Consider the following 22,173-nt stretch of genomic DNA (forward strand, 5'->3'; position numbering starts at 1 on the left):
ACAATGCTTACCTATCCCATGACATTTTGGAATTAAGGTTCATTAGGATATAGAGCTACAGCAAGTAATGCCGCATTACTACATCAAAAAGCATGCCCCCAATCTCATTTTGTTGTGATTTTGAAGAGAAGGAAAAAAAAAAAGAAATGCAGTCTTGTTAATTCATGCAGAAAATTAGAAGATAGACGCTAGAAAATACCATACAGACCAAAAAAAAAAGTGTAAATCTTATTTTGAGCAAGTGATCCACTAGAGGATTTGGCAAAGCTTGTTAATCACAGAGGTTTGTGATCAATGCCCCAGGACACCCAGTATGGCACCTGCATGTTTAGCAACCCAAGAATGCTTTTAGGACTGAAAGGTCACTTTCTGCATCACAGGTCTGGTGGTAAGAGTTGGAAACTCAAGCACAACCTGAGATCTCCAGTACACAGTTAAAAATAAAATCTGGGAAATCTGAGTTACATAGCAAGATACTTTTAACATCCACTTTGATGGATTTTTCATACCATTGATCACTGGATTTTGTAAACTCACAAATACGCTTAATAAATTCAAAGGTATGTTGAGTCTCAGTATATTTTCTCCAGTTCAAATACAGCTACTTGTATGTATGTCATCATCTGTGGCACAGACAAAGCTGTGTGCAATACATGCAACTGTGTTATTACACATGCAAATATATTAACTGCATACTTTAATTCTTGAAACATGCAGCAGTGACCCTTTCAATCAACAGCGGTACCTTAGAGTGCAGCTACAAGTGCTCTGCTAAAACTGCACTCTGCCAGATGAGTTTATTCCATCCTCCATCATTTTTCTTACAGATTTTTGCCTCCTGATTTCTGGCATGCCTTTGCTGTCAGTTCTAGGATCTGTAGCTGTTTCCTGTACTCCCTGTAAATGCTGAACATCATTGTCTGCTAGAGCTCTGCTCTTTTCCCCATTCCCGGTCCTCTCTCCAGCCACACTTGTGACACTAATCTCAGGTATGATAAAGTTGCCCAATTCAGTAGCATCATTACCATTCTCTGGTTGTTCTAGAATTAAAGATGGATAAGAAAAAAAACAAAAAACAAAAAACAAGAAACAACAAAAGATGTCTGAAACAAAACATGAAACAAAAGCCAACAGATACAGATGACATAAGCATTATAAATTAAAGCAGATGTACACATATTAACCTCTTGTTAATTAGCAACATTAGCAAGTATGGAATTTTGCTTTATTTCTAAAATGGCAGTCTTCAATCTTCCAGTTACTGGCCTACACCACATACTGGAAAGACCCATGCTTGATCTTTCAAAACTGAAATTTCTGAGGATCATGAAACAGAATATCAGAAACTGAAGAACAGTTCATCATTCCCTTTTATTACTATATTCTCTGTATCACCATGCTAGAGTGAAACTTACTTTTACAATGACATTTTACTATTTCATACAATATCATTCAAGACTAGAAATTTTACACATACAATGTTATGATGCTGCACCTCGGTCAGCTTGAAAACTAACAGTGAAACAATGAAGCCAACTCAAGCACACTTTGATTTCCATTTTCTTCCTTCCTTTCAAAAAACTGTCTTCCATCAGAAAGCTATTTCTGCATACCCCAGAAAAATCAGTGGAGAAGAGCGCTGTGGCACAGAAACTTGACAAGACTAAAAATGCACTAAAAGCACAGCTCAGAATAAAGCTCATGTTAAAAGCTTATTTGTACTGCAGCTCTTTCAGACCAGAGGATGAAGTAAGGATCCCCCAGACTATACTGTGCCAGTCTGCTACTGCACATGACAGAAGCTGGCAGCACATTGAACAGACAGTACGAAGTCAAAAACCAGAGCAATTTACAAGATGATTTTTCACACTGGCAGCTCTAATGCTCTTTAATTCAAGGGGATCCCCTCTTCCTCCTGTCTCCAGGTCACTGAAGACCCTTGTGCAGGCACAGTGCAACTTCTAGGTCAGGTGCCTCCAACACTGGGCTTTTTACTACCATTTGTGCAGTCTGCACTGAGCAGAGCTGAGCCAGGTTATTCTGGTAGGGATGGACATCAGGGTCCCCTGGTGTAAGAGCTATCCCTTATTTTACCTGAAAATTCTCATCATCATAAGTATTTCTAACTAATCAATGACCAATCAAAGTATCTATTTAAAAAGATGCACCATCCAAAGGAAACGGCATTAATAACTGATGCTATTCCTCACTAAATTGGGAGGAAACTCAAAACAGATTCATTGACTTGTAATGACTTGCACTTTCTGCAAAAGTCTTCTATTTTCAGTAGCAAAGGTGACAAAGAGCACCATGCACTGCAATAGTAATAACAATAAATAAACAACTGTGATAATGTTACCACCATCAAATACAGCCTTTATTTTTCTAAGAACACAGGAGCAGAAAGGTTAGCAAGAAGACCACTGCTCTGATTAGCCTCAGTGCTCTAACTTCACTGGAGTGAGGAATTTGTGGCTCTTCAATGGCACTCTTTGAAACTCCTTCCTGCTGCCCAGAGAGAAAAGGGCAGAACAGAGCTTAACTGTCAGAAAAGCACTAATTATCCAACTCCAAAGAAAAAGGACTCAAAGTACACAGCAGAAATCAGAAAAACAAAGGTTCTTTTTTTGTAAAAGATTCTGTATAAAAGCAATATCCAGTTATTGTTATTTGGTGGTGTGCACTTCTAAATGTAACATCCAGCTGTGATATCAGCACTTTACCTAACATTGCTGCATTCCCACAACTGACTAACCTTTACTACAATGAACTAAGGGAAAAAAAACCCAAAAGTTATAAGAGTTTTTTATTATTAGATATTATAATTATGTCTAAAGGAAATATACCTTTCTCAGAATTTAACTAACTACAGGAGGAAAATAATGGAAAAATGGGACACTGGGTATCTCAACTCCCATTAACATTGTCTACCATAGCATCTACAGCATCTACACAATCCCTTCATAGCAGCATACCCTCCTTATTTTACAGCTTTTAAGGACACCCACACCAAACCTTCAGCTTCACAGTGCTTAGTGGTGAAGATAATACTGCTTTCAAGCTGGACAGCTCTGGGAGCCTAGCCTTGTTGAGAGAGCTATTAGTACCCAGTGCACAAGATAATGTAACAAAAGAAAAAACCAAGGACACTGCTGAACAGTGTGAGATGAAAATGAATAACTATGTCAGTTTGACTGTTAACATAGATATACCCACAGCAGCTGAAGGAAAATGTATTTGGTGTCACATTTCTGAATGCTTTTAGTAGTACAAACAACCTTGATAAATGCATTTCATGTTTACAAACTGCTAAAACTTAATTCAAAATTATAGTCTACCTTATTACAGTTGTCCAGATCATTTACCTCTAACTGCACAGGCAAACTGCCTATTCAGACTCTAATTGAATTTTAACCCCCACAAGCTCAAGCTGCATGCCCTGCACAACTGTGTTAGCATATTTAATTAGTCATAAAAGCACCAGGCTTACACCCCAAGATTAGCATTAACTTTAGACATTTCCAAGTTACAATTATTTCAGGAATTAATACTGTTAAAAAAATTTAAAAGTAAGAAAATTCTCTCCACAGAGAGAATTCAAAGAGTAGTATTTCTAAACCTTGTGTACTACATGAAAGTCAATTTCTGCAGTGAAGAAAGAAGTAACTTCTTGTCCTTCTTCACCAGTTGATGTCTTTGTTCTTTTGTTATGTATCTTACCAACATCTGGTCAGCTCTTCTCAGTGTGTTACATCAGAGTATTTTTCTTACACACATCTCTACACATAAGAGCTAATGCTCCCCTTCAGGTGTCATAATTTATAGGCAATCCAATCCAATGGCACTAAATTATTTGTTGGTAAGTAGTGGCTAGTATCAGCTCACACCATGAACACTACCCATTTGTGAATAGATGGATCCATTTTGCAAATCACCCTCACTTTTAGTACCTCTAAAGTACCTATCTGTGAAGTCCAAATTCACATTACTAATTGAATTTAAAAAGTCCTTCTATATAATTGCTCCTAATGAATGAATTACAGGGTTATGTATCACAAGAAGATTCAATGTTAAGTCAACCTTTATTCAAAACTGACTTCAATCTAGAGTTCTAGCAAAGGCTAGCAAGATCTAATGTCTGAAAGCTTTTATACTAAAGTGAATCTTTTAAAACATAAAGAAAATAAAACCCATGCTTCTCAGCTGGAAATGTGATTCACTGAAGTTCTTCTGTTTTATTTTACACACATAATCAGTGATTGAAAATTGCTGCCCTTGCTTCCCCAAGAGATAATTTGCTTCATCAGCTCTCCTAGTCCACATAATGTATAATATCAAATACTTCTCAGCTGTCTCCTCTGACCTCCAAATCCATTTATACTAATTTTTATTACAATGAAAATAAAATAAAAATAATCCCGCAATTACATTTTTCCTTTTACACTGCGAGAGAGAGAAAGAATAATGGTCAAGAGGTACGAGGTTTGTAATCTAATTTCTACCAATTCCAGTATTCATTTTGATTCAAACAAGCTTGTGTGAGCACAAGCCTTAATATTCTTTCTGCATGCCAATTCCAAAGATGTATTTCATATCTTTGTTTCCTCAGGAACTGTGTGGCAGTCAATTAGGTTAGTAGGAATTTTGAAAACAGGAGACCATCCACTCTGACTTCAAAAAGGCTGTCCAAGCCACAAAGAAAAGTTTTGTTAGGATTTTATAATGAGAATTTTGAAGAGATTAGCCCAAGTGATTTGCGTATGGAATATTTACCATTTAAAACTACACAACTGATAGTCACTTAGCTAGATACCACAGATTCAGCTTTGGACTCTAAATTAGCCTAATGCTTACACAGCCTTCAAACTTACAATTACTCCCACAACCTGCCACACATTCCACTCCAACCCACCTTACACCAAGTGATTTTCTTCCTCTTCATTAAATCCTGTACTGTTGAGACAAATCCAACATTTGCACAGAAACCCAAACAAAATGTTGAAATGAGCTGTTTTGAAAAAGTCCTTAATCCTTCAATCTTCATCCCTGAACACTGACTCCTCACTCCTTGTTCAGATCACACTAACTAGAGTATTGCTGTTTCTCTCAACTTGTCCCACTTTATAGGACTGTCACAAAACACAGCATTCCACTCCACTTCTGAGTACAATTGGTATTCTCATTTCCCTTTCTCCTTACTGTTATCTGCTGCAGGGCATACTTGTCCCACACTTTTTTTCCTTTAACTTCACCAAGTCACACTCCCTGCGAGGAGGCAATAACTGTAAAAACTTCTCTATTTCTGTATCTGCTGAAAATTTGCATTCTTATAAAGATGCATCCAATACTCAATTTGTACCGTTTTGGTCTCCTGAATCTTCTCCTGTAAACACAAAGGGAATGTTTATTTTAATACGCTTTCAATTTCTCTGGATGACCTAGCACTCAGTATCCTTGATCTGTGTTACTCTCCACCATCTCATTTGAACAAGCGTCAAAACCACTCAAAAATAATAGCTAATAAAATTGCCAAGCTTCAGAGGGCATTTGTCCATTTAAAACCTGAGATACTATGCTGTTTTCTTGCATCTGGTCAATAATCCATGCTTTATAACCTTCAGGCTGAAGAAAGAAAAATAAAATGGTCCTTAGCATCCTTGAGATGTCAGTAATGACCTGCTATTCCATCTCACTGAAGACACTAATGTTTTGCTCCTCAGGTTTGTCTGACAGTTTTAAGTAGGTTCTCATCATCTGAAATGAAATTCGGTTATTTTCCCTTTCTTCTCTGTCCTTCACCCCCTCTGGCAGCTTACCATTGGTACTACTACCACAAATGTGTTCTACCAGCAAGTGTTTCTCAACACTTACCTGAATTGCCTCTTGGTCAATTTGTGACAAGTAACATTGCAAATTTTTTCTAACTGAACTGTCCATATACTACAAAAGCTCGCTTAGTACACATCAGACAGAAATCTCACTATTTACTATATTTCCTACAAAATCTTCAGTGAACCTATTAGAATTTATTTGTTATTAGAACCTATTATATTCACTAATTTTTAGAATTTATTTATTTATTAATTAGAACCCATTATATTTACTACTCTTTTACTATTTACTATATTTACTACAAAATCTTCAGTGAACCTATTAGAAAAGCACTCTTATCTACACTCACGCTCTTAGCCTGTTACTAGGATTACAATCCCAAGAGAACAATTGCCAATTCTGATCGCTGGTCCAGGGGCTCTTCCCTCATCTGAAGATGGCAAAGGTGGAGAAATACAACATTTAGACTCACAGAATCTCTTGCTGGTACTGCTACTTCTGCAGTGCATTCGGAACCATTTTTTCCTAGTTTTCAGCCCAGACTTGTGTTCTGCTTTGTGGAAGCCCTTAAAACTAGTTTGCCCAAATATACATGTTTTGGCTGGAACAGAGACAATTTTCTTCACTGTAGATGATATGAGGCTGTGCTTTGGATTTGGGGTGGAAATACTGTCGATATTTTTTTGATACAGGGGTATTTTTGTTACTTGCACAGATTTTTGTTACTTGCAGTGCTTGCACAGATCCAAGGCCTTTTCTGCTCCTCATCCCAGCTGACCAAATGAGCAGGCTGGGGGTGCACAAAAAGCTGGGAGGGGACACAGCTGGGAAAGCTGCCCCCAACTGACCCAAGGGGTATCCCAGACCATGTAACATCATACTCAGTATACAAAGCTGGGGGAAGAAGGAAGAGGGGGGATATTTGGTGTTTGTCCTCCCAAGCAACTACTAGGCACGATGGAGCTCTGCATTCCTGGGCATGGCTGAACTCCTGCCTGCCCAAGTGAAGCAGTGAATGAATTCCCAGTTTTGTTCTTTTTGTGTGCACACCTTTTGCTTTATCTCACTAACTGGCTTTATTTCAACAAGATTTCTCACTTTTACTCTTCCAGTTTTCTCCCCTGTCCCACTGTGGGGAATGTGTAAGCAGCTGTATGGGGCCTACTGGTTGTGTGGGTCAAACCACATCAAAACATAGTAGCTTATCCCTCTATCCTTAAATCCAATTTTTATTTAAGTACTTTAAGACTGATGAGGTTCTGTGGTAACGTTGTTAAATATTTATTTTGCTTCAGGTACTAGAAACTAGTTTGCAAAAGAAAGCAAGAGCCTTTTTTAAGGGAGCAGTAATTTTGTACACCTCCATTTAACAAAAAAGGGTTTGTGTGTGCTGTGGTTTTTTTTAAAACATGGTCAAGGAAATAAAGAATATACTTCATCTAAATTGTGTTGAGATTCCCATTCACCAGTCAAGAAAATAAAAACCTCCAAATTGCTGCTTGCCTATAAGCACTGAATATGTGAAATAATAACAATTCTCAATATTATTTTAAAAACATGGGAAAAGCTAAGAATTAATTGCAAAACGTGTTTCTTACCATGCCTTTTCCATCTATGTCCTCTTATAGACATGCTAGTCACAGCATTTCTTGATATTCTGGATGAAGTAGGTGTAATTTCAACCTGAATGCATCTTGTACCTTCTTTACTAGATTTCATGGCACCCTGAGGCAGTGAAGCTTTTATTGCATTAGCGACCTAGAACAGAAGAGATGCACTTAAGTTCTTATCACAAAGGTCCAAATTTTAGAAGAATTCTGTTGGAGGTTCTTACTATTTCAGGAAGAATACTGTGTACAATTCCAATTTATGGTCAAAAAGCACACCACCCTTTTGTGTGGTCTGTCACAAATGCTGGCTGCAATTAGCTCTCACAACTTACACTTGCCACTTCCTTAAAGCAAAGTTTCCAGTTTCAAGATGTGGCTCTCCCTTCAGAGTTCTGCTGCACTACTATCCTAGTTCTGAAGACTTAGAAGTGTTCTACTGAGAACAGCTTGGTCACAAGGAAACGTGACACCATGACTAAGTACAGTGAAAAGCCCCGGGTCGTGTGTGCACTTACAGATCGGGCAGTTTGCACAAGCACACACAGGTTTAGGTTCCTGGTATTACCTTGCATCATGCATGCTCACAGAAGGGATTTCCCAGGCTAGAAATTCTACTCAACAGACAGTTGAAATAAAATACCTACCAGCAGAGGTTCTGGATACAGTTCAAGCTGTGCTCTATACAAAACGTCATCCATAGCTTTACGAGCCAGATCCCATTCTCCATTATAACTGCAAAGGTAAAATGATATGCAATAATAAGCATTTATGTCAACAGATGAACTTTCTTGGTCACATAACCTTCACAGCTCTGGTGTTCCTTGAGAGTTCAGTTTAGAGGATTGGAACTACTTGTGCTTGTTAGCAGTAAGCCTGCTAATTAGAGAACATTGAAGTACCATTTATGGAGACAAAGTTTTATTTTTATTGGCCACCCCAAGCAGTTTAAAAATGGTATCATTAGCTGTTGATCAGCTAGTCATGAAATATTCTGAAATACAAACAGAATATTTTAATATTACTCCACCTTTTGAGTATTCCAGTATTACTAGTCTCCAATTATTTCAGTTACTAAGTAAGCTTCACACATTAACATGACTGTCAAAGGGTAGATAGTACACATCAGCATTTCAGAGAAAAAAATATAACCTCTTTTCCTTAACTAGACTGATATCAAAACTAACCATGCAAAAATGCAGAGAGCAGACAATGGCTGGAAAAGGCCTTTTACAGTATTTTCTTCCCATCAGCAGTTATAGCTATCAAGTGCTGCTCCAGCCACCTTTCCCCAGTATGACACAGGTAACTTCATCCAACTTCTTGGAGAACAGTCTCTTCCCAAGGACCTTACTGCTAGACACAACATCTGCCCACTAGAAAAAAAATGCCTCCAAGGTGGAACGTCTGAACAAGCATACAAACTAGGCTGGCATTTCTCTATTTTGCTGGAATACTAGGGAAAAAAAACACAAACAACTTACAAGGCATAATAGATCCCTGTTAGCATTTGCACCATGAATTCAGATGAAACTGGAATCCTACTGTTGACTCCCTTGTACTTTCTCACTTGTTGGCGAGGATATCCACAGACACAAATTCTAAAGAAAACATGCATTTGTCATTAGTAAATAATGTGGAACCATCTTCGTGGTTTACATACTTTCAATACTTCACCAGTACTGATCAGTTTTTAGAAGCCCCAAGTTACTTCTAAAAACACAAGAAAGACATCCACGTAAGATAACATTCTTATGAAGAGAGACTTAGAACTGCCCAGATGCAAAATATATGGATTTACAACTTGAGATCAGCACAAAATATTTTGCGCTGTAATTTTCACATTTACAATCCATATTTGTAATTTAAGAAAGTGATAAAAATTGAATTAGACTTACTAGAAGAAAACACATTCATTGCAGATTTTAAAGAAAAACCCCTAAATTCCATATTGCTCAAACCAATTAAAGGAGTTATTCTATATATCCAAATAGCAGAATATAGATTCCACCACATCCAAACAGGATACTGAAAGATATTCAGGGCTTCTGACACATATTCTCCATATTCTAACATGCTCTCTATTCTAAAATGCTGTCAGGGTAAGATTTTTCCAGTAAGCAGAGAAACATGAATGACAAAACTAGTCAGGAATGAAGAAAAATGAAAGAAGTTAAATTGTATGGATACTGAATTATTTAATGCTAAACATTCAACATTTTGAAATAAGAAAGACTTGCTTGCATCTACTGTTGACTTGCTTGGGGCTTTTTTGGATGCTTTAAGTGTTATTTATTCGAAATACAATCAAAACCTAATAAAGCAGAATAAGCAACATCAGTCTCCTTTCCACAATCCTTAGCTTCTAAGTATTTTTTACCTCATATTTTAGAGCAGTTTATCTAGGACAGATCTTTTAATTACTCTTGTAAATATTGCCAAGTTCTCCAAAGTCTCTTGCCTCCTTTGAAGAGAAGGAAATCTTACAGGAATCCATTATCACGCTTTAGTTGTGAGAGAAGCCTAGGAACTATCCTAGAAAAAAGTTGCTGCACTTGACTTCTTGGTCTCTTGGATTTCCCAAGCTGACATTCTAATTTTTCTTTTAACATACAAGGCCACTTTTGAAAATCCAGAGACAAACATGCTTACTACCCATCTCTCTTCTTTGAAAAAAGATATTAATCAAAAAATACACACTGTAATTAAAGCTGAGGTAGGCTTTTTGTTTTGTTTTGAGGTCAGGAGGAGCGTGTTAGTATTCTTTTTTTTTTTTTTTTTTTTTTTTTTTTTTAAATGCAACAGCTGATTTTGGAAATGCTCAATCTATCCATAAAAATGGATGTATTTCTATTCTAGTTTGAACACCTACTCTATTTACAAGAAAGTTTCAACCTGCACAGCATCTGAATTTATTTAGCAAACCTGCAGTGCAAAATACACCACACTTCTAAAAGACACTTCTGGTTTTCTTTAGTTACCACAACTACAACTACTGCTATTAAAAACAAACTGTCCCCTTTGACTTCTCCTCTTAAATGAGAAGCTTAACCTGCATATAAGCCAGGTACTGTTCCTCATTCTGGGTTCACAACCCAGCATTACATATGAGATACTTTAAAAGCAAATAATAATCTCTAAACACCTATGAGAAGAAGTCAAGTTTAAAAGTGGCCTTTGGGAACTCAAAGCTTCTTTTTTTAAAAACAAGTCCAAACTGATTGCTTTTCAAGCTGGAAATGTCATTTTAAGAGTAAAGAACCTACAGAAATTACCTTGAACAAATTTGACACAATGACTGAAGAGACATTGCAGGCATGTAGCTTAAGGCAGCATTGTAACAGAGCAGAAGGAAAGTCAGCACTTCAAACCTGGAATTTGAAAGAAACATTGGAATCCCATTACCAACTTTAATTTTTTAAAAGAAAATGAATTTACAGGGACATTTTTAAGGGTTACTTGAACAGATCTGGCACTGTATTTCAATACAATCAACAACTGAGTAAGCTTTTCCTCTACATTCAGTAACATGCCCTGCTGATCTTTCTGCATCTACATCTATACATGTTTAGAAACAAAAAAACACATAACAAAACACAACACACACCTATCCTCCTTCAGTCTGCAACTATACTAAAAATTAGAAGCTCAGATCCATTCTGGACTCTTAAGCAAAATCCCATGATACGATTTCACCTGTTCTGGGCTGTCAGCATCTCCCTCTGAGGATGAGGTCCACTGTACACGACCCTGGACAAACCGTGCTGCGACAAAGCTCCTTCAGTGAGAGCCATGGAGCCAATGCTGGAAGGCTAAAGGGAAAAAGGGTCACTCAGAGCACATCCACCTCAAATCTTGCTATAAAGCAAGTGAAAATAGACAACAATAAGCATCACCATATTTATATATAAATTTCCAACAGGCTTAATGTTGTCTACCTGTTTACATGTTACCTGTTCGTTTTATACCAGATAAGGTACACGGCTTCAGAAAAGAAGAAAAGACACAGTTGCTGCATGGGTGTTATGCAGTTATGACTATTCCACCTTGAAAAGGCCTCAGAGACCGGTTAGCAGTACACAAAAATCTCAGAAATATGTTCCTATGCCATTGTATAACATGTTTGTACAACACGTACAAAACTGCTTTTCACTTTTGCTCTTAACAAACAGGCCCCCAAAGTATTCTGCCCTTCTCAATCAGGAATTCCACTTTGCAGGTGGCACTTACTTCATGATAGACCGAAGGTTTGGACAAAGATGGAATTGTGAAACTCAGCACTTTGCTATGTCCCTCTTTGTCAACTATCTCCTGAAAAAAGACAGAAGATATCAATGGTTACACTGTAGTACAGAAAACAGACACCCTAAAATGTTAAATACTATTTATTACAGGGACTGATAGGGATACTACAGCAATCCAAGCTGCAAGTTAGAAATTATCTCTCTATTTGCTTTCTATCACAGCATGGTTTGTTTATGAAAACTCTTCCAGGGCACATCCATTTGCATACATAAATCACCTTAAAAACACTAACGGGAAACATCATGTTTAAAATAGCTTTATTTTTTTTTTTTTAATTATATACTATCTTCTAATTGTGAAGTCTAGTGATCAACAATTCTGTTCTGAAAACTATTAACTATCAAGTAATTGCTCTACAAGTAATTTGTTTTGGAAATACTACAGCTCTGGAATGACTGCAGCCTCATATGGTTTGACAGGAGCAGACTGCAGCATCTGCAAAAGCCCATGTCAGATAGCTCTCTCTATGGAATTAAAAGAAGTATGGATTCAAAGCTTTAGAGAAGCTACTTTCCTGAAGATACCATGACAGCAGTAGCTGGCAGACTTCTTTCTCCTGTAAGTTAACAGAAGACTAATGGGCAAGGCAAAACAAGATGTGGTTTTGTACCACAGAAGAACATTGAAGTATTTCAAATAAAAAGTTTTTAAAGATCCAAAGCAGACTTGACCAAAACAAACACCACACACTAGATTTTACTTTCCTCTTCTCTAAATTTCAGCAGCTGATTTCATATAACCAGAAGTAATAATTAGAGAGGAGTTGCAGTGTCTCCTAACACCTATGCATTGGAAGGCTGAAGGTCTAACTTCACACAGTAATTATTAAAACTCCATCTTAAAATAAAATATGAGCTGGTAAAGGAAGACTGAAAAGGATCAAAAGGGCACACAGATCTGCTCCTTCTGAAAAACTGCACAGCTCCTTCACTCTCCACATAAACCACTGATACTTTAATTTTTAATATTGCTCCTGCATCAATATGGAAAACTTGTTCCTCAATATAAAGGAGAAAGGGGAAGAAAATGGCTACATCCAAACTTCTAAATTCTAAAAATACTATATATTTGTATTCTTCATTATAATCAGATTTGAAATTAAGTTTCAGGAGTACATTTCAAGATATGAAGTGTATTTAAAAAACAGCATATAACTACAGCTAGGCAAAAAAAAAAAAATTAACTGCATGCACTACCACTGTACATTCCTAAGCTGAAGGCAGAACAAACCAGTTCATGATCTCAAGGTTCAGCCACAATAACTCCATACCACTCACAATGTAGCCAATTTAAAAATTATTCTGAGCAGTATTTTTCATTTTCCTTCAGTAAGAAACTTCAGGACTCCTACTGAACATGTTAAGTTTCCAAGAGTCCACTGCTCATATTTACATAGGAATTACTATTGATATTAGGCTTTGTATTTCATCTTGGTTTTGAAAACATTAAGTAGTTAGTTAAAGAGAAAATAAGTATATAAAGCAGGTCACCTACTACCTTTTCAACCTCTATATTAAAGAACAATGCAATCTTGATTGTTTCAATCATAAATTTTATGCAACACTAACAGCAGGGAAGAAATCAGTGTGAGTACCACGGCACTGTTTTACCACAAGCATTCCTTATGTCATAAAGCAAAATGGGGGAAATTAGTCCCCAAAAGTCATGCTGATCTAGAGAAGCTTGCTGTGAAATTTTTATGACTCCAGGCAGCTGGAGATGGAAAGCCAAGTTTCTTATTGAGAAAGAAACTGTTCACAGCTGAGAGAGGATGTTACCAGACTGGTTTCAAGCTTAACTGTAAATGTAATCTCTTCTGGGAGAAAAACAAGCCATTACAGCCACATTCATGAACCACTTTAAATTACTTCATCATGGATATAAAGGAGTGCATTGCCTTAAGGTTTAAGATAAGACCAAATGCTTTTCAGGAATGTTCTTCTTGTCAGATACAACTAAGCATACAGAAAAGGCAGGAAGCCTGTACTGTGCCTCAAGAGGAGTGGAACATAAGGGCTCAGGTCTTTTAAATTAGACTCCTGGGTGAAAAAGACATTTTCACTTGCTTGGTGAAGACACTCATGATTATTTCTAGGAGATGGATAGCAGCTGCCTTCCCCAAATTTTTCAGAACTAAGAGACTAAAGCTCATCATTATTTCACTTCACAAAAAGCCTTCCTAAAACAACCAGAACAAACTACTCAGACAAGAATCCCAACAGACATTATTTTAAAATAGCCATAAAAATATTAAAATATGGTGCTTTTAAGGGTTCCTTTTTAATTCTGTTCTTCAAAGCATAGATTAAGCAACAAACAGGATATTTTCATAAAAAGTATTTTTAAATGTCAAGGTTATTTCAAAATGGACACCTTTAATTTCTCAAAGCTAATCAAGCTGTTCAGCAGTCAAATATTAGCAGAAAGTGAGGGGGTTTTGTGGTTTTCGTCCAGATAGTCAAAATACGGGCAACAATTTCAAAAGCAGTGCCTCGGAAAGTTCTCAAGCAGAATGTGAGCTTAATCACCATAACAAGAAATAAGAAGCAAAAAAATTCAAGAACCATAAAAAGAGCAGCGAAAATATTGACCAAAGAATGAAAGTTCATGTAGTAGATTTCTGACAGACACCGATTTGAAGAGTTGAGACTGAAATAATCATTTCAATTCTAAAACAAAATGTTGAAATACAAACCAAGTTATAAACTCCTAGGAGAAGAGCCTCTATGCATCCACTGCTCTGCAAATCTCTGCTGGCTGAGACAGCAAGATAGCACCACATCAATTCTGGCAGGAACTGCAGCGTAAACTGTAGCAATTTTTCCTCACCACTGCGATAGAACTCAAAGAGCTGATGACAAACTGGCTCCAGAAGCTGAAACACAAGTTACAATCATGAATGAATAAAACATTACAAAAATCTGCAACTTTGTCTGGATCAATCCTTTGGCCAAAATTGTAAACTGATAAAAATGACATCTTAGTTATAAGGGCATGCTCAAGTCACCTTACACACTTCCAAAGCCTATAACATACTTTTGGATGACAAAAGTAGAGCCATTCATCCTACATTAATAAAAAAATTCCAGTGGCTGCTTTGCCTCTTTTTTGGCTCACCTCCTCCAGCCTCAAAGGCAAAATATTGAGGATAGTTATCCCACACCTCATACCTCTCAATACCTCTAACATTCAGACCTGAACAAAAGGTCTTGTTATTCTACAACTCCAACAGCATACACAAAATGAAGCTAGAAGCTTTACCCACCCAGTGAGAAGAGTTGTGTAACACTTAAATTCCAAGTATTACAAAAAGTTAGTACACAATAAAATTGGTTTATTTTGCCACTCTCATTAAAATCTTCTACAAGCTTCATTGTATTTATATATTTGAGACAGAAATGGGAAGCCTCAAGAGTAATTTTAGAATCAAATTTGTTAAGCAGATACAAATGGATGTAAAACACTGATCTGGAAGAAACACACTGAGTTAGATCAAGATAAAAAAAGATTTCGAAACATTGAATCTATCAGCCTGCACTGTGTTCCTGGATTTAATGTGCCTTCTTGCACTACCACCTACCTTGGATATACAGATGAAACACTGTGTCAATGTATGGCAATGAGGAGATTTCCTAATTTTCTCCAATTAGAAAATACTGACAAAAACAAGCAAGCACTTTCAAAGCCAGCTGAACTACTAAATTCAGTTCTGCTATTTGTCTAGATCACAATTTTAGCTCTAATAGAATAAGTTTCAGAAAAATAAGAAAGCCAATTCTATATGGATCCCATTATTGAAGCAAAGGAGGTAAAATCACCAGGGAGACCATGCTAGAAAAATACCTGCTTGCTTTCTTAAGCTTTGCCTCCTGAACACAAAAAAAAGTTAAGTCAATGTTTTTTACCTCTCTAAGTGACTTCTGAAACTGAAAAATCTCAGCAGAGCTGAGTTCTTTTTTGAGAAGTAATCTAGGACAGTCTGATCCATTCTAAAAAAGAGGAACTTTTAGCTTCTGAGAGATACGGCTTCACTTTGGAAAAACCATATCTGAAAAATCTACCAGAAAGACAAAAAAGCTATGCCAAGCTAAACCAGCCATCAGTTTTAAGGGCAGTACAGCAAAGATCCTTCCAGAAAACTTTACCAAGAGAATGATGTTCCATCTTTGGCTTACATTTTTCATACAATTTGCATCCTTCCCATAATGAAGCATCAGTTCTGAACAACGTGCTTGAACTTTAAAAGACACATAAGTAGCTGTGACAGGTATCCATGTTTACATCGTTATCTCACTTGAGACAGCCTTGTAGCAGCACATTTAAATGCATAATCAGTACAAAACCAGATTTTCTTCCTCAAAATGCCACCACATGCTACAACCTAGTATCAAAATGCACTAATGACTGCTGCTGTTTTAAGATATCATTTTGAACTGTTTCAAGATATTGTTTTGAACCAAACAGTTCTGAAAGAATTAGACTGAGACATTTTTTAGTGCTGGAACAGAAGAATGTCCAAACAATTTCATCCCTCTTCCTTTTAAGCTGCACCCAAGTGTGTTAGACACTCCAAACATTTGCTATTTCCTAATGCAAATCCTTGGGTGCTATCTAAAAAGACAGCAAGACTGTTTTAAGTAAAAAGCAAAAAAATATTCAATCTCTGAAAAAAACCTCTGTCACGTTTATTTAATTATTTTTTACCATTGCAAGTCTTTAGTGAATTTTAAGTCCTTTAAATCTTCACATCTTCTGGACTCTCCTTTCACTGAACTCCATTTTTCACCTAGCAGTGGCCCAGGAACCTCAAAACTACCTAACAAAGTCTTTACTAACACTGCTACTAAAAAGTGGATGTTAAACAATAGTTCATTTATTTTACAAATGGATAATTAATTTTTTGGAAAAGCAAACCAAAACAACCCATATGGAAAGCAAGCATGAACCAGCAAGAAAATGCAGTTACAGATGTAAATACCCACGATTACTTTTCAAATGCTTAAAAAACCCCACATCCATCTTGCAAAACAAGATTGATCGTAATTTTACAGTACTGATAATTATTATAAGTACATATATTCAAAGCTGCACAGATGGGGCTGTTTGTCCATTTTTAAACTCAGCAGTATTTGTAGTGCTCATGCATTAATCCTTCTCCTTTGCATGACACCCATGAGATAAGAGAGGACAGTACATACCCTCCACAGTACAGCAAGATGACATTACACAACGCAGCTAACAGATCTCAAATAGCAGTTAAAAGATAGTACTTTCCTTTTAACTGCTGGTTCGTAATTATTTTCACAATGTGGAAAGCACCAAGTACCCTCTTCCACAGAGCAACAGCTACTTGGAGAACAGTCCAAAAAAGATTTTAAGACCTTTTCTCAAAGCAGCACAACACTCAGTGTCAGCACCAGCTTTTCATTTCAATTCAGAGTCTCACTAACAGGGAAATCTTGAATACCTTGCTCCTGGAATTATCCCAACAACCTTTTCAAGCAGAAGCTGCAGCAGCACCCTGCTATTAAGGCCCCTGAGAAAGCTAGTGATAGTCAGAAGTAGTAAGAAACCAAAGAACATATGAAAGTATTAATTAGGCTATCAACAGGGAGACTCATCAGATTAATTTACGTTTTGATATGAATTCTGAAGACCAGACAGGCTTGACTCAGTAGCTGGAATGACTCAGAATGCCTTTCTGAGCAGCAAATTAAAATTACATTTGTTCTTTGCTGGACAACCTGGTAGTTTCACTACCAGCACTCTCTCTAAAAGCATATATACTGAAAGCATTTTATCCTGTGACCTTTAGTACTGGCATACTCTCAAACTTTGAGAAGATGCCTTATTTCTGGGTCTTTTCAGAAGACTTAAGGATTTGGTGCAATTTTAAAATGTGCACAAAAGGATTTCTGGATGGTAGGAAGCAGTTAACAACACACAGTTAAACCCAGTTCAGGATGTTCTCAACGTACCTAGACATTTTAAAACAAGGGCAGTCATGGGTTACAGAACCTTCTTAGTAGAGGCACTGAGAAAACCTGCCCCCCTTTCCCCACAATTTTTTTCATATTTTGCCCTCATTTCAGTAAGGGTATATCCACTGTAGAAATCCATGTCTTTGTACTGTATGCATTTTAAACAACAAAAAAACCTGAAACCAAAGCAACAACTTAAAAAAGCATGGCTAATCTATCTAACTTTGTTCTCTTGCATTGTAATGGACAAGCTTCTGACATCAAGAGATCCACACTCAGGTGGTAATTACAGAAAGAATTCTGTCAGACATAAGCATCTTTTCAATTCCTTAATGTATTTCTCAATTCTAAATCCAAGTCCTGGAGCCTATGAATGTGACCTACAAGCTTAGCTATGAGCAGTAGATTACAAAACTTACAATTTTTTTTTCCATGTCATTGCTAAGAACAAACTTTCTGAAGGAGACTCCTCATCAATTAACTAGCATGCAAGGTCTTGGTTTCATTCTGCCAGTGTTGTCAGACATTTTAGGTGAGGGATCCAAAATACTCACTTCACTCTGTGGCTCCTGAATTACTTTGTAAAGAGATGAAATCAAAGCAGTCTTATCTTTCAAGCTGGTAGCATAGCTGGATATGGATGCTTCTGGCAGTGTCTGAAATAAAAATATTATAAGCAATTTCCATCATTAAAATATAACAGTTATTTCAACAACGATTTTCTATTACAAGTCACTATTAATCAGAGCTTACTGTAAACTAAACCTTGTTTCACAAAGAAATCCTCACATTTTCAGACCATTGCCAGAAGACACACTGCACTCTATCATTTTGCAATTTCATACAGAATGCAACAACAGTGGATTGGAAACTGATAAAAAACAAGTTATAAAAATGCAACCACCACTGAAATTTCACTGTCAGTCCTCTAAAACTTCTACAGTTTTGAAATCCATACTTCAAAGAGTTCTCAAGACCAACTATATACAGGTAGTGAACATTATTACCAGATACAGGATTACTCTGGAAAAATACAAATTCCGGTTGATGCAAATTCTAGCTCTTTTCTAACACTAAACATGTTTTCTATCCCTAAAAAAGAAGGTGAAAATCTAATCTTTTTAGCAACCCTTTAGAAGATATACATTTAAATGTACATAAGTCACACAATAATTCTTATCTCCAGTCCTTCAAAGAACTGGACTCTACAGACAGGAAAACATACTTCCAGTGTATCTAAGCAGACCAGGAGCAAGACCTGCAGTCATGTCTGGTACTCAAACCAATAAAATCACTCATCTATGATATACATTTTCACTGCTCTCTGTCAGGAAGTATGTCACCCCAAAGAGGCAAGGAAAAGCAGACATTTGTATTTATCACATGCTCTCAGCAAACCCAAGGTTACTATGTTTCATTCTCTAAAGGATGCAAGCACTTCTGCATACTTCACCAACAGTGACTCAAAACAGTTCTGGCTAGATATCAGAGTGTATTACCTTGAACTCTGATAACCACTCCTCCACAACCCCAGTATCCACAGCTAACATCTTCCAACATCTGCTTCAAAACCTTTAGCCTGAAAGAATAAGCAAACACAGTTTGTGAATACTCCAGTCGCTGCATTAAACAGATGATGAAAATTGAGTCTGTGTGAATATTTAGAGAATCTTACCATGCTTTTACTTGTTAACATTTTGCATGCTGACATTACTTTGAACTTTTATTGTACCTCACTTATGCATGCTGCTGGAAGCATTAAACACAGGAGTCTTCACATACAGCAGTTTAATAAATTCCAACTATGTATTGCGTGGGAAGTAAGTCAAAGATTTGCACAAATGGCATTCTGAAAACAGAAAATATTACCTCCTCGATTTCAATTTATTTTTCAGCTTACAAAACTCAAGAGGAAACTGTATGGCCTCACTGAAGAGAAACTACTATTTAGGTTTTTCCAAGTCAACTGTTATTCCCAGCTTGGAAAAGGTCAGTGAAATAAAGGCGGATGGAAAACCTTTCAGTCCTCCCCCACCATGGCAACTGCAAGACAATGAGCCTGCTGCCTCAGCATGGAGCCTAAGACACACTCCCCAGCCCAACATTCTGCCCCGTCTGAGACAGAGAGAGGTCATCAGCAGTAGGACTCAACACAGGAGACACAGAGCGGCTTCTGAAATTAATTTCTGATTTCTCTTCTATTTTGAGAAACCACTTAAAAACAACTGTCCGACGGAGCAGCTCATTCGGACAAAAAAGATGAATATATCAGTAAGATACAAAACTACTAAAAGTCAAAAGTGCATGCTGCTTATGCAAATTGTGCCCATAGACTTCAACCAGTGATAAAATTAAATACTCATCTGAGAAAAAAAATAACACTGTCTTGGTGGAATGCTCAGTCATGGGAGATACCCCATCAAATTTTACTTTGCCAGTTTAAAATTAGCTTTAAAGTATTGATATCCAAGTATGGGGCTGTCCATGAATGACAAGCAAGGAAAAGATGAGAAAAATTGCCTTTTACAGCACAAACACAAATATTTTGTTCTGAAATCCAGACTGTAGTGGAGCATATACAGACTATACACAGTATATTTTAAGAAGCCTAAAGGGAGAAGAACCAGATATGGTAATAGCAAGAGCTCACTATAACCCTCCAAAGCAAGGGGCGTGGGGAAAGCACAAACTTAAATAAGGCTTTAAATAGTGACCAAGATATTTCAACACACAGACAAGGTTGTGAGGAAATTGCTATTCAGAATGAATGGCAAAAGGAATAAAACTGAACAAGCGGTCCAGCAGTTTCATTTTCAGATACATTTTAATGCACAATAAGAACATAAGGCAACCAGAGACTTCTGTGCCCCCCTCTGCTCACTTGCATGACCATTAAATAATAGACTGGGACAGGTGACAACATGGGGAGCCAGCTGTGGTAATGTCCTCTCACAATCCTAGAAACACACCCAAGTCTGCACAAAGCTTACAGAACACTGCCTTTGGAGGATGAAAGGACAACAGGGAAGGGCCAAGGAAGGGTAACCATTTAATTTCTGGAGATGAGACCACTGCTGTGGCTGGATATGGGCTCTTCAAGGACTGTGGGGGAGGAAAGCTGTCCTTTATTTGGGACAGCAGGGACACATAGAGCTTGGCCCCACTGTGGACAATGAGACAGCTGGCAGCTTATGGGTCACAGATGAGAGGGCAGAACAACATGGGTGACATTATGGCAGGTGTTTTCTGCTCCTCACCTGAGCAAGACAAAACACAGGAAGCCCTCTTCATATACAGCAGAAGCCTCACATCACAGGCACCTGGTCCTCACATGGAGCATGAACTACCCTCTCATGCCTTGGAGGGGAAACAGAAGAGGGAACAAGTGCATTGATCATCCTGTTCCTGAAACAGGGGACTGAGGAGCCAAAGGTAGGCCCTCTGCTGAACATCCTAATTACAAACACGGAAAAACTGGCCAGTGACATCAAGGTCAGGGCAGACACAGTTGCAATGACCATGACAGAGTATCACAGGATCCCACTAGGAAAGATCAAAGCAAGGAGGATCAAGAATGTTCTAGAAGGGTTCATGGGCTTTTGCAAAAATAGCAGCAACAGGAAAACTAGGGCTCCATGACTGAATTAGCAAGGGATCTGCTGAGAGAAGATACAGAAAAGGCCAAGGCACCCACTGTCACCTTTGCTTCTGCTGCTACCAGCAAGAGCTGGAGCCCTGGACCTCAGTGCACAGAAAACTGCCTCAGGTGCCAGAGTGGCTGAGGAGCCTCCATCCCTGGAGACACTAAAAACACAGTTTGGTAAGATCTTGAGCAGCCAGACACCTGTTTCAATTTTCACTACTTTGAGCAAAGGAGGTTGGACTTCATGATCGCCAGAGATCCAATTAAACCTCACCAATTCTGTCATCCTGTATCAACAAAGAATTGGGAAGGATTGCCAGGAAGAATATTAATTTATCTAAATAACAAGTCTTTCTGATCAGCACTGACAGTCTCTGAAGGTGTAACAATGAAAATACAGAGGAGCAGCCTCTGAATGCTCAGCATAGGTTGTGTGTTAGACCTTGCTGTTAAGTGAGGCTTTTAAGGATAATACCATGTGCTAACAAACACAAATACTAGTCCTACTACAACTATTGAAGCAACCACCTTGCCAGTCCTTACAGAATCCCACAACCTACTAGCCCTACTTTCATTCCTATGAAGGTGGACAAAGACTTTTGCAGCATCTTATGCATCAGCACAGCTGACAATAGTAACCATTCCCTACTGAGCCCCATCAATAGCACAAACTCTCTTGGTATTGACTGCCCAAAGCAAAAATGCCATTATTCAAGAGTCATGAGGAATCTTGGACACACCACGTCCCATAGTTGATATCACATTTATCCAAGAGATTAATTTTTTCTCACCCTTCTCTAGTGAT

At 37.6% G+C, this 22,173-nt stretch overlaps 1 protein-coding gene across 3 annotated transcripts in view; it reads right to left on the bottom strand.

Moving 5' to 3' along the window:
• HYCC1 (hyccin PI4KA lipid kinase complex subunit 1) overlaps nucleotides 1–22,173 on the bottom strand; it is a 43,384-nt gene that overhangs the window by 4,503 nt on the left and 16,708 nt on the right. Inside the window, exons 2-11 of one of the 3 annotated variants that reach the window (XM_066318649.1) lie at nucleotides 19,225–19,304; nucleotides 18,280–18,381; nucleotides 14,440–14,619; nucleotides 11,670–11,750; nucleotides 11,136–11,251; nucleotides 10,715–10,810; nucleotides 8,924–9,040; nucleotides 8,087–8,174; nucleotides 7,431–7,590; nucleotides 826–1,040 (exon numbers count right to left, since the gene is read on the bottom strand). In XM_066318649.1, coding sequence (XP_066174746.1) covers nucleotides 826–1,040; nucleotides 7,431–7,590; nucleotides 8,087–8,174; nucleotides 8,924–9,040; nucleotides 10,715–10,810; nucleotides 11,136–11,251; nucleotides 11,670–11,750; nucleotides 14,440–14,619; nucleotides 18,280–18,381; nucleotides 19,225–19,275 — 1,206 coding nt within the window. In that variant the 5' untranslated portion in view covers nucleotides 19,276–19,304. Of the gene's footprint in view, nucleotides 1–745; nucleotides 1,041–7,430; nucleotides 7,591–8,086; nucleotides 8,175–8,923; nucleotides 9,041–10,714; nucleotides 10,811–11,135; nucleotides 11,252–11,669; nucleotides 11,751–14,439; nucleotides 14,620–18,279; nucleotides 18,382–19,224; nucleotides 19,305–22,173 lie in introns of all 3 variants that reach the window. The other 2 variants (XM_066318640.1, XM_066318630.1) reach the window with 2 other exon arrangements.

The sequence above is a fragment of the Sylvia atricapilla genome, chromosome 1, assembly GCF_009819655.1.
Source record: "Sylvia atricapilla isolate bSylAtr1 chromosome 1, bSylAtr1.pri, whole genome shotgun sequence".
Lineage (NCBI taxonomy): Eukaryota > Metazoa > Chordata > Aves > Passeriformes > Sylviidae > Sylvia > Sylvia atricapilla.